Raw genomic sequence first — 12,135 nt, forward strand, 5'->3', positions numbered from 1 at the left:
GGTGTTGCTGCAGGCGCTAGAGCAGCATCTGCAAAGGCCCAGTGGCATCACCATATCACAGTATGAGGTTGGGCCTCGCTGGGGTTTAGGGTGCTGGAGTGAGGCAGGACATGAGGTTGGCAAAGCCTTTTGTGTCAGGCTGAGGGGCACCAAAGGGGGTTGATGCCTGGGATCCCCAGCTATACTGTGACAGGGGAGTGATGAGACTGGTTTGGGGTCTAAAAAGAGAAACTTCTCTCTTTGAGAGCATGGGGCTTATGCCTTCTGTTTTCAGAAGCGCCTCCCTCTGCAGCCTGAAAAGACTGAGGCTTTATGCCTGGCAGCCACGTATGAGGAGGCACTGATGTCTCCGCATCGTCCCAGTGGCCCCGTGAGTTCCTGCTCAGAGTCTCAGAGAGTTTGGGTGGCACAGCCAGGGCATGGCAGGTGGCATTTACGTGCATTGGGGAAGACGGGCCCTCCCTGGGAACCTGGCCCAGGCGCCTGTCCCCTCCCTGCTGTTGTGGCCTGAAGAGCGAGTGCTCCTGAATCTTCGAGGAAGATCCTCGGTACATTCTCGCCTTGGATCTCTAGGATCAGCCAACAGTGTTAGACATCACTTGCCCCTGCTCCAGACTGTTTTCCATCAACTTCTATGACTTTCCTGGTTTTTCCCCTGGCTTTCCGATTTATTGTGCCTTCGTGTTCTTTCTAAGATTTGCTCACTCACTCATCCACCTATCCAGTGCGTGTTTACAGAGCACCTGCCTATGCCAGATGCAGTAGTGCTGGAATGTGCCACTGAAGAAGCCCTGGAGAGCGGGGGGGCTGCCTGCACTGAGCTCACATTCCAGGGTGGGGGCGGGGTGGACAGTAGGACAGTAGACACCTCCTTCACTCCACCCCATCCCCTTGCAGTGATGATGACATAGGTGGAGAAAGTTCTAGTGGGGGAGTGTACCATGGTACCTCTTTTTCCCTGAAGCATGTGGCACCCCACCCCCACCCACAGGGTTCTCCCCCCGTCTCCCTCCCCTCTTCAGGAGGCTGCCTGACAGCTGATGTGGAAATCTGGGAGCAGCTTGCCCTTGGCCTCCCTGGGGGAGCTGGTGTTTGTCAACGCGGGAGTTAGAGTCCCCATGGACAAGGAGGGCCAGGCAGCGTCACTCCTCAGTGACAGCTAGAGGCAGCTGCGGACCTTGTCTCTGCAGACTCCAGCAAGGAGGTGACAGCTGAGCTGGAAAAGCAGAGAGTGGGGCACCACACTGGGCTCCTGGTCCAGGCCAGCCTGGGCTGTCGCTGCCAGCCTGCTCCCTCAGTGCCAGGTTCCCATGGAGTGATCCTGGGGGGTCTGGCTTCCCTGCTGGAGGGACGCTTGGTGATGGGTCTTGGAGGATTAGGAGTTCATAGAAAGGTGTGTCACACGTTTAAAGTCAAATTCAGGGGTCTGCTTACCTGATTTGCATGTTTAGCACCTAGTAAAGGCCCAGCACATAGTAGGTGTTGAGTAAACACCTTTTGAATAAACAAGCAAGTGAGAGAATTTTCATAAAGTGACTATGGACTCACAGATCCCCATTAAAAAAAAAATAGACTTTACCTGTCCATGGAAGAGATGTCTCAGTAGGCTAAGTGTCCTTGTCCCTTATGTCCTTATGGCCAAAGCTTTTTCTCCACCATGGATGCTAGAAGCTTGAATCATCACCTCATAGGGATGAGTGGCTTTAATTTCAGATTTGCCAAATTGCGCTCTCAAAAGCCTTTGCCTCAGTTACACTTGTGTTTCAGTGGGTGAGTTTCTCAGTGTCTCTGAGCTTTCCCACTGGTAAAACAGGAGTAGTATAGCCCACTGGGCAAGGTGTAGGAGGTTAAGTGATGACACGAGGACCGCGCGGTACAGGTCTTAGAAGGTCACAGCTTACCAACGAGGTGCCATGGTCGTTCCTTTGCCTGTGACATCTGCCAAACCAGCCCAGCCCAGGTCCTCAAGAAGCCTGGCTCTCGTAGGGACACTCACCTGCTTTAGGTCAGTAAGGTGGTCAAGGGCCCAGCTAGCACCCTCTGCCTGGCTGGGGAGGAGGTCCCAGTGGAGGGGAGCCTGGAGTTGGTTCCATTCCCTGGAGAGGGGGCCAGACCCTCGGCACGTCCCAGGAGTGGGACTGGTGGGGTGGGGCAGGCTTGAGGGTTCAGGCCAGGAGGCCTCAGGGGCATGGAGCTGGCTAGATGAAGGTCATCTTAAAGCTTTGAGAGATGCAGGTTCCAGAGCCCCCTGGTTCTTTGGCCACAGGTCCAGTGGAGGGAGAGGGTTAACAATCTAATAGACTCGTGAGAGTATTTGAGATGGTGATGGTGGCAGGGAAAACAGCATCCAAGTTAGCAGAGCAGGCCCGGGAAGCAGGAGATAGCTTGGTGTGGGGGCGGGGTGGTACACGCACCCCCTCCCTGCCTGAGTCTGGCAACGAAAACTTGTGCCTCCAAGAAGTGTCCCCCTGGGACACCCGGGTTCTCTGTGTGGCAGAGGGCAAACTTTGCCTTCTCTGACAGGTGGTTGGTTCCCTTGCTGCACACTCTGGGGAATTTGGTCTAACCCCAGGTGAGTTAAGGGAGGGCTGATGGGGGAGCGCTGTGACTCAGACTCTGGGGATGGGAAGGGTCATGTGTCGCACGCAAGGACAAAACTGCTTCCTACTGCATTCAGGGAGGTTCCTTATGCCCTGGATATTAGGAAGGGCACTAAAGGCTAGGGAATCACTCTGAGGGAGAACTGTGTTCGCGGCACAGGAGCCTGGCAGGGAGTCGAATGCAAGGAGGAGGCTTGGAGCAAAGCTTCTGAATTTTGCTGGGAGCTCTGAATTCTTCGTGAGCCCTGCCTGTGCTGGGGACACAGATGACAGTCTAAAGTGTCCTGGTTTTCTCAGGCTTTTCTGGGTCAACGCCTGTTTGGCAGGGTCTCTCCCTTCCCCGTTATCATGTGGAGACCTCTGGGGGCCCCGGCAGCAGTGGGGATGCTGGCCTGAGCCCTGGCCACTTTTGCAGTGACGGGGGGTCAGGTCTGGCTCCGGGACCCTTTACCTGGACTGCCCAGGTGTGCTGGGCCCCACCTGTCCAGATCAGGAGCTGTGATGCCTTGTCCCCTCTGCATCCTCTCCCAGTCCACAACCAGCATAAGACAGGAGCATCTGGACCCCACGCACACCCCTCTGGGGCTGGGGGGAGCCAGGCTGCTGCTCGGACTGGATCACTCACACCAGCCGCCCCCATTCTCACCTGGCACTTAGTGTCGCATTGGGAGCAGACTCTCCCCTCAGAGTCCAGGCAGGAAGGAGGGTCCATGGCCCTCGGAATCTATCTGTTTGACCCTGGCAGTGTGTTAGGGGCAGTGGCAGGGATGGGGCCCCCTGACCCTGGGTCTGACTTCGTACTTCTCCTCAGGCCCCTCCCCTGACCTCTTTCATCAACCAGGACACTTTGTCCTCCCCTGTTGCTGTCCCCAGGGATTTCCTGGGTACGATGGCCTCAACTCTTCATGATGGCATCTTCCCTCTTTCTTTCTTTGGCTCAGAATGGTGATAGGGCAGCGAAAAACATGAATCATAGAAGGAAGGAAAAAGCATTGTTTTCAAATGACAACAATGGTGCCCAGTTGAACACAGGTGACAGAGATCACAGCACGGATGAAGGTCATGTTCAAACTCAAACTGGTTGGGGGGAGGTGAGGATGCCATGAGGTGTTGCCACAAGGGTCTCCTCCCCCAAAAGCTGCTTCTGGATGAGACACCATGTTGGGTCCCCAGGGACTCTGTGGTCAGATAGTGCCAAGGAGCTCCGGGGAACATCAGACAGAGAGACGATGCCCCTGGGCTCTCTGGGGCTGGGGTTGCTGCCAGAAAGAATCAAGATCCTTGCCTTCCCTCTGTTCCTTCCCTGCCAGTGGCCTCAGGGAGACACTAGGCCCTGGCCTGCAGCCTCAGCAGAGTCTGTCCTTCCCTGTTCTGTAGCATGACCCCCTTTCAGATGAGTTGTTGGTCACTGAGTGGGAACATCCAGTCCCACATGGTGGGGTGGCTCTCCATTACCCACAACCCCCAGTGCGGGTCACACACACACACACACACACACACCTGGTGGGCAACAGCGTAGGCTCTGGAAAATGCTTGGCGTGTACTGTTCTCTGACAGGGCTCTTCTGGGTGGTCCCGAGGAGAGCCCCTGGTGGGCCTGGGAATGAAGCCTGGGAGTGTACTATATGCCTGGGGTTTTGCTAGATGCTTTAAATACAGTATTGAGGCTGGTCCTGGTGCCAGCCTGAGGGGTGAGGTCCAGCATCACCACCATTTCACAGGCCAGGACACTGAGCCTCAAGCAGGCCGCGTGTCAGGCCCAGGTCACAGGGGTGGGAGGGTGGCTGAGCCCAGCCTGGAACCCATGTGCCCTGACAGAGAGACAGGGAAGGGGCAGTTCCAGCAGTAATCATTACCTACAGGGACTGTTTCCTAAAGCAGCTTTGCTTTTTGTTTGCCTGGTTAACATTTGTCGAGCTTCCACTGGGTTCTGGGCATTGAGCTGTTGGCCTGGAGGTGGAGGAGCCCTGTCTCCACCCTGGGGACTTGCAGAGATGTCCCCAGTCCCAGCAGAGCGTGGCCTGGTATGGCATGAGGGACAGAAACGGTTGGGGTCTTGGGGCCGTGTGCTTGGGCCCCATGTTGAAGGAGGGCTCTGCCCCGCCCCCCATGTTTGTTGTATGGGACAACCAGTCCTGCCCATTTGCATTTCGTGGCCGTTTGGTATTTTGAGCAGAGAGGCTCAGGCTGTGTTTGTACCTGTGTTGCCTGTGAAGCATCGACTGAGGGAAGATTTGCAAAATGCACGTTTGTTCTCGCACTAAGACCAGGCTTCTGCTTCCCCGTCGTGGGTCAGAGACGTGCCCTGATGAACATCTTCCTCCCCGGCTGCCCACAGCACTTTCTCCGTGACACTCCATGCCTTCTCCTGAGGGTCCTCAGAGAGACTGGACTTCTTCCCAGTTATTTCAGGGGTTCCCAGAGAAGCCACAGAGCACCTTATGAGCCTGGCTTCCTGAGGCCTCACGGCAGACTTTTCCGGGCCTGGCCTGTTCCCTGGTGTGGTGGCGGGTGCAGCTTGCACTGCCTCTTAGTTGCTGAAGTTCAGCTCTGGGGAAGAGGTGGTAAGTTTCCTGAAGGTTGGGCATAAGGGGTGGGAACCCAGCTGGCAGCTCTGCCACTGCCTGCCCACGTGGGGAGACCTGGCCCTGGCCCAGTCCTCCCTTCAGCCACCCGTGCCCCGATCCTCCAGGCAGAGAAGAAAGTCACCTCTGCCAGCAGCCTTCGGCCACCTGCCAGGGCTCACTGGTGGCCCCGGGTGGAGCTCTGCCACAAAGAAGGCGAACTTTTACATTATCATGCAGAGCCTGTGTCCTTCCTTATTGTCTATTCCAGAACAGAAACTTGGCCCCATCTTTGCATAAGCAAAAGGTGCATTACAATGTATTTCCCCAAACAGGAGAGCCCTTGGCCTCTCTCTGCACGGAGAAGGGCTGCGGCTTTGAACATTTTCCCCCAAGGTTTAAAGATTCCAGGATCAATTTCTCAAGACAGGGCTCAAGGACGTTGTCCTGGCTTCCCCTCCTCCTGTAGTCTAGAGCAGAGGAGAGCAGCTTCTCCCCAGCACACTGGTCTTGGGGGAGGTGGGGTTGGGGTGGGGAACACACTTGGGCACTTAGCTGGGGTCTCCGTCGTTGCAGGGTACTGACACCACCGCTGTCACACACACAGTGTACCCATTTCCTATCATTTCACATTCTCCAAAGTTACTCACTCATTCATTCATTCGTTCAAAACTCTTTACTATGCCTTTACTAGGTGCTAGACACTGCTAGGGACACAGTAGTGAACAAGGAGGAAGGGTGCTTCTCATAGCAAGTGTATAGTCCAGTTTGGGAGCAACTACTTAGGGAGTACTTTTGGGATGAGCAGAGACGGTCATGTTTGGGGGAAAGCATGGGAAGACAAGAGGGCACAGCCAGTGCAAAGGCCCTGAGGTTGGGATGGATTCTCACTACAAGGTGCACGGAGGCCAGTGGCTGGATGGACCACAGTGAGCAAGGCCAGGGCAGCCTGAAAAGAGGCAGCAGGACTTGGATTTTATTCTAGTCGCAGTGGGAATGCCTTGGAGTGGATGGGAATTAAGCTGAAGTGTAACTGCCCCCCACCCCCGCTTTGAAACATGTTTATTACCATGGCTTTGTTCTTACAGATGCTCTTCAGACATTTCAAGAATTCTGGGGCTGGAGGGAGGAGAGGGAATTCCAGGGATGAGCCACTGCACAAGCAGCTGGAGAGGACAGCCAGGCTTTGCAGAAGGTGGAGCTGTCGAGACGGGGCGGGGGTGGGGGGTGCTTCCAGTACAAAGTAGCAGAAGCTAAGCAGAGCACAGGGAAGCCAGCCAGGACCAGCTTCGAGAAGGCCCCGACTGCCATCCTGAGGGGCAGGAGCTGCTCCTGAAGTCATGGGGCAGGGGAATGGGGGGCACTGAGGGCTACAGGCAGAGGAAGAATCTGCTGAGTGGTGACTGTGGTGAAGGCGGCGGCAGTGTGGGCAGGACGAGAGTCAGAAAGGCACTGAGGAGCCCCCGCCCCTGCCTGCTTGTCTGGGAGATGGGGTCAGGGTCAAGGGAGGACAGGGAAGACATGAGGGAAATGTTTGGAGGCTGCCTCCCATCTTCAGTGACTCTGCTACGTCTGTCGGCTCTCTGCTCGGCAGAAGCGTTATAGCTGTGTTCCTATTAAGGATGCAAGTATTTCACTGGAAATTGTACTCATCGTTCCCAGTGGTCTCTGTGCCAGGTAGGCCCCGCTGGCTTCTAGCAGCCGAGTGGTATTTGAGCAGCATCCCGTGGGCTTAATGGCGGTGGCAGTCATACAGGTCCCTGAAAGGCTCATGTTCCCTTGGGGGCAGGGCACAGCCCCCTCCTAAGGCCGGCAGAGGCAAAGGGCAATAGGGGCCCCTATTGTCAGCACTGCCCTACGTTCGCAGAAAGGCGTCACAGAGGGAGGCCAGGGCACAACCCGCCGATGCCCCAAGAGGAGTAGGCTGTGGGGAGCCATGGCCCCTCTGGAAGGGACAGAAGCTTCCTTGGGGACAGAGCCACGAAAGGCCCACCATAGTTGGAAGTGACCAGGGAGGTAGGGCTCGGGGAGTCTCTGGAATAGGCCTGGCTGCCAGCCTGACCCACAGTCCGGCCTCCTTGCTGGCCCTCCGCTGTGCATGCTCCTCTGCAGCCCAGCCCAGCACATGTGAGCTGGCAGCTGACGGGCAACTCCGAAGGCAGGGCCTCCCCGCCTGGCCTCTCCGCTCAGTGTCCTGACATCCTAGATGGCCTCTACCTCATAGAGCTTAGCACTGAGTGGTGGGGTTCCTGGGGTTCTGGTCATCCCCAGTCCCAAATCAGGAGTCAAGGTCAGAGCTGCTCAGTATCCAAGGACCCAGGACCCCTTACTTGAGATGAAAGCGACTATGGGCACAGTAGCAGGGTTCAGGGAACAGGAGGATCCTAGGCCCTGGTGGGCAAGGTCTGGGCCAGGAAGTGGGAAGGGAACCAGTCCTACATCTTCTTCCTCCCTGAGGGGACCAGCAAGCACCCCCTCACTCAGAGCCTCAGCTTCCCCATTGCTCAGGTGGTCAGTCATTCTGACCTCCAAGGGCTATTGGTAGCATAAAATGAGCTAATTCTCTGAACTCAGTCCTAAATCCCTTCCAAATATCAAGGCAGGTTACCTGTCTTCCTAAAGCTTGTCACACTGTGGGCTTAGAGCCTCACCGGGCCTGCATGGGGGTAGGTCCCCTCAGGGTGCACCCCAGACCAGCTCTGAGAAGTGCCGTTAGAGTGTGGGCCCTGGAGAGGCATGGTCAGGGTATTAAGAGAGCCTTGAGCCCCTCTTTTCTGGAGAGGCTCTGAGGGATGACCCCGAGACATTTTTCTTTCCCCTACCCTGTGCAGAGCAAAGTTGTACTGCTTCCCTCTGCCAACAAGGGGATGGGGCTGAGCCAGCCCAGAGTGTCCCAGAGCTGCGTAGGAGGTGCCCCCCCATTCCAGTTCCTATCACTGCTCACATCTGTTCCTTGTCTCCACTTACCCCCAAATCTTAGCCCCACCGTTGACACTGTGACTGCTACAGTAGGCTCTGCTTTCCATAAAGGAGCCCGAGTCATCTTTGTAAAATGCAGTGTCATTATCTTTCTATCATAACTCCATATCCTCCACTGCTCTTTGATTAGAACTGGAATCCTTCCTATTACTACTGAATAGCTATGTGGTCTGGCCTCAGGGGCCCTCTCCCCCAGCTCAGTCCTTGGAACACACGCCACTGCCTCTGACCCCAGGATGTTTGCACATGCTACTTTCTTTGCCAGGAGCACTATCCTGGCTTTGCTGAGCTAACTCCTTCTCATTTCTTGTCTCTGAGATGAAATGCCACATCCTTTAGGGACTCACCAATCCTCACCAAGGGTCCTCTTCAGCATCGTCATGATCTTGAAGCTGTTTTTGTGACTTCTGAAGTCTCTACCTCCTGACAGAGGGCCAGCTCTGGGCTGGTTCACTGCCAAATCCCAAATGCTAGCATAGTTGCTGGACATGCTGTGGGGCCAATAGCTTTCTCCTGGGTCTGCTGGGTACCTGCCAAAGTCTGTAGAGAAGGAGAGGCCAGGCCAGGCAATTCTGGCCCCCAGGGGTTGGTAGGCTCTGTGAAAGGCCAGGGTGGCTCAGTTGGAGAAGTCCTATTGTGAATCTGTAAGGGGCTTATTGCTGGCAGAGTGGACATCGCACCAGAGCTCAAACGTGGGGGAAAAGGCAGCTTTCTTTTGTTCTTATATTTGATGCCACCCTTGCTCCAGGATAGAAGGGAAAATGTGGCCCAGCCCATGAGAGGCTTTTCCCATTCAGAAGTCTTTAGGGGGAATAGTCAGGTCAGAGGGTAAGCCCTGACTCCAGGCTTGTCTTAGAGCTCAGGCTGCTCTAACAAAATACCGTAGGCTGGGTCGCTTAAGCAGCACACATTAATGTCTCCCAGTTCTGGAGGCTGGAAGTCCATGATCAAGGTGTCAGCCAGTTTGGTTCCTAGTGAGGACTCTCTTCCTGGCTTGCAGACATCCTCCTCCTTGCTGTGTCCTCACATGGTAGTGAGAGAGTGCACAAGGGAGCTCTCTGGTATCTCTTCCTCTAGGAGCACTGATCTCATCATGGGGACCTCCACCTTCTTGACATCATGTAACCCTATCTGCCTCTCGAATGCCCCACCTCTGAATTGCACTGGGAGTGATGAGTTGGGGCGGGGAGGACACGATTCAGTCCATGGCAGGGCTGTTCATCTCCTGGCCCTCCTACCCTGGGGTAGCCACCCTGCATCTGCACACGTCTGTCCCAGCATGCTTGGCCCTGGGCTGTGACCCTCCAGGCTGAGGGCCTGCAGTTGGGGTCAGTCCAGGTGTATTCTCTTTTCTGTAGCCAAGCAACATCTGCCCTCCTCTCCTCCAGGCCAGCGCTCCCTCCACCCCAGCCCCAGGCCAACCTATGAGCCAGCCCCCAACTATCCTGTTCACTGTCCCTGGATCCCCTAAATGTATCTGGGAGTTGCATTCCATTTGGGTCCTCCAAAACCACCCCTTCTAGGTATGAACCCATCCCCTCCCGGGTCCCAGATAGCAGAACCAAGCTCTCTCTACTTTTGGCTTCTTCCCAAATATCGGTGCTGTTTTTACCCTCCCTGCCCTGTCCCCCTAACCCTAAACATAGGCTGGGGGTCAGGGCTGGAAGGAGTACAGTGAAACCTAGTCATTCCGCCCAGCCTTTCTCTGCCCCCTCCTCCCTTCTGCCCCCTCCAGCTGCAGCAGGTCCTCCCAGTGTCACTGCCTTCTTTGCTTCTACACCATGACTTTTGGTCAAAGGCCATAAGCCAAACTGGCTGGGCTTGCCTGTGAGAGATAAAGCAATACTTGGGAGAATAAAAAAAACCCTTTCTCTCTTTTTAAAAGATTTTATTTATTTGAGAGAGAGCACAAGCAAGAGGAGCAGCGGAGGGAGAGGGAGAAGCAGGCTCCCTGCTGAGCAGGGAGTCACACACTGGGCTCTCGATCCCAGGAGAGCCTGAGATCATAACCTGAGCTGAAGGCAGATGCTTAACTGACTGAGCTACCCAGGTGCCCCCCACTTTTTAAAAAGATTTTTTTTTTAATTTATTTGACAGAGAAACCCTTTCTCTTAAGAAAAACTGGGTTTTAGGGTTGTTGTCTTATTGTGGACAAAAAAAGTCAAGTTTGACCCTCAAAGCTGGGCAAGGGTGTCTGTGTGTAGGGGTATGCACCCTGGCCTCTTCCCGTGACTTTATGGATGGCTATGATTTAGCGTGGTGACAAGTATGGTGTCTTTCTGTTTTCACCAGTACCATTCCTTTGCACATATGGGGAAATTCAGTGCTCACAAAGCTTTGTAAGACAGGGACTGTTAAGCCTGTTTCATGGAGGGCATGGCACAGTGTGGATGAGTCGGCAGGGCCTCCCCTGGACCCTCCCCTGGACCCTCCCCTGTCAGTGGCAGGTGGTCCTTGGGCCTGTGGTTCCTGCTAACACCTCCCCATTGTCTTTCAGGTCAACGAAATCTATCATGATGAGTCCTTGGGGGCCCACATCAATGTTGTCCTGGTGCGGATAATCCTGCTGAGTTACGGGAAGGTGAGTGAGCCCCTGGTGTCTTCCCCCCTTTTTTTTTTTTTTAAGATTTTATTTATTTATTTGACAGACAGAGATCACAAGTAGGCAGAGAGGCAGACAGAGAGAGAGAGAAGAGGAAGCAGGCTCCCTGCGGAGCAGACAGCCCGATGTGGGGCTCAATCCCTGGACCCTGGGATCATGACCTGAGCTGAAGGCAGAGGCTTTAACCCACTGAGCCACCTTCCCTGGTGTCTTCCTGATACTGCAGAGCCCCTGTTCAGTGTGGGATGAGGGAGCCCTCCGGTGAGGCACGGGCCTCCTCTGGAGTCCCAAACCCCAGGTCCTGTCCCCAGCTGCCCTGTGCTCCTGAAAGAAACAAGAAACATGTGTGCCACCCCCATATTCCTGACCCCTTTCAATTCCTTGTTTTAAAATGTAGATTTTGTTATTATTTGGCTGTGGGGAGGCCAACCCGTCAAGAGATGACTGCCATGGAAAAGACGGTTTGTCACCTACACAGGGCTATATGGGCAGGATGACAGGGTGAGTGGGCATAGGACTGGCCGGTATGAATAATTCTAGTGGACTCTGTGCCATAGTTTAGCCGACTATGTAGGTATGTAACAACTATGTAACAACCATAGTACATCCCTGAGGGTGATGAGAGTGTGAGATTCCCCTGAGGGAGGTGACTGGGGGTGCGGACTCTGAATTCATTGGTTTGCATTTGGAAAGCGTTCTCCAGAGCCAGTTGCTTAGTATCTGTAGGAATTGGCTGACCCCAGGAGGGTCAGTCCCTCCAGGGTCAGCATGGCCCCAGACTTCAAAGCATCAGAAACATGAGGACACTTGACCCCTCACCTCCCGCCTACCTCTTCTCCCCATGTCCTTCTCCCCTTCCTAGCTTCTCTGTCCTCCTCTGCATAGCATCTGCCATAACTAGACTCTCTTGCCCTTCCTAACCCCACTTGCTGTCAAACTTGGAACCGTCTTTCCTAGCAGCATGTGGGGTCTGTGCAGCAGGGGGAGAAAGACCCTAGTGACATGACCTGACACGGAAAGGTAAGGGGGTACAGAGAAAGGAGAGTTGGGGAGGAAGGAAGGAGCTCTGTGCCGGGCAGCTCAGAAGGATCTTACCCATGTTCACTCACTGAGTCCAAGGACAGATGGGGAGCTGGAGCTAGGATGATCCCCATTTCACAGATAAGAACACTGAGGCTTAAAGTGGCTTGCTGGTATTCTGGGTGAGTGGAGAGTGTCATTTGGCTCCTTGGGAGTTGGGCTTCTCACGCTCACAGCCAAATTCCAGAATCCATGGTCTGACGTCACTCAATATGTACAAAAATCAGTCATCAGAGATGGTAATCAGGTGCAGGGTTAAACTCCTCTGCTCAAAGACAGAGGGTCTCAGTCCCCAAAAATAAAATCCAACT

The 12,135-nt window shown here is 54.7% G+C and overlaps 1 protein-coding gene across 1 annotated transcript in view; it reads left to right on the forward strand.

The window, feature by feature from the left end:
- Positions 1–12,135, forward strand: part of ADAMTS2 (ADAM metallopeptidase with thrombospondin type 1 motif 2) — a 220,089-nt gene that overhangs the window by 137,726 nt on the left and 70,228 nt on the right. The window contains exon 5 of the mRNA XM_032846790.1: positions 10,640–10,723. Within this exon, the coding sequence (XP_032702681.1) occupies positions 10,640–10,723 (84 nt within the window). The remainder of the gene's footprint in view (positions 1–10,639; positions 10,724–12,135) is intronic.

This window comes from Lontra canadensis, unplaced genomic scaffold (assembly GCF_010015895.1).
Source record: "Lontra canadensis isolate GAN:19392208 unplaced genomic scaffold, GSC_riverotter_1.0 scaffold181, whole genome shotgun sequence".
NCBI lineage: Eukaryota > Metazoa > Chordata > Mammalia > Carnivora > Mustelidae > Lontra > Lontra canadensis.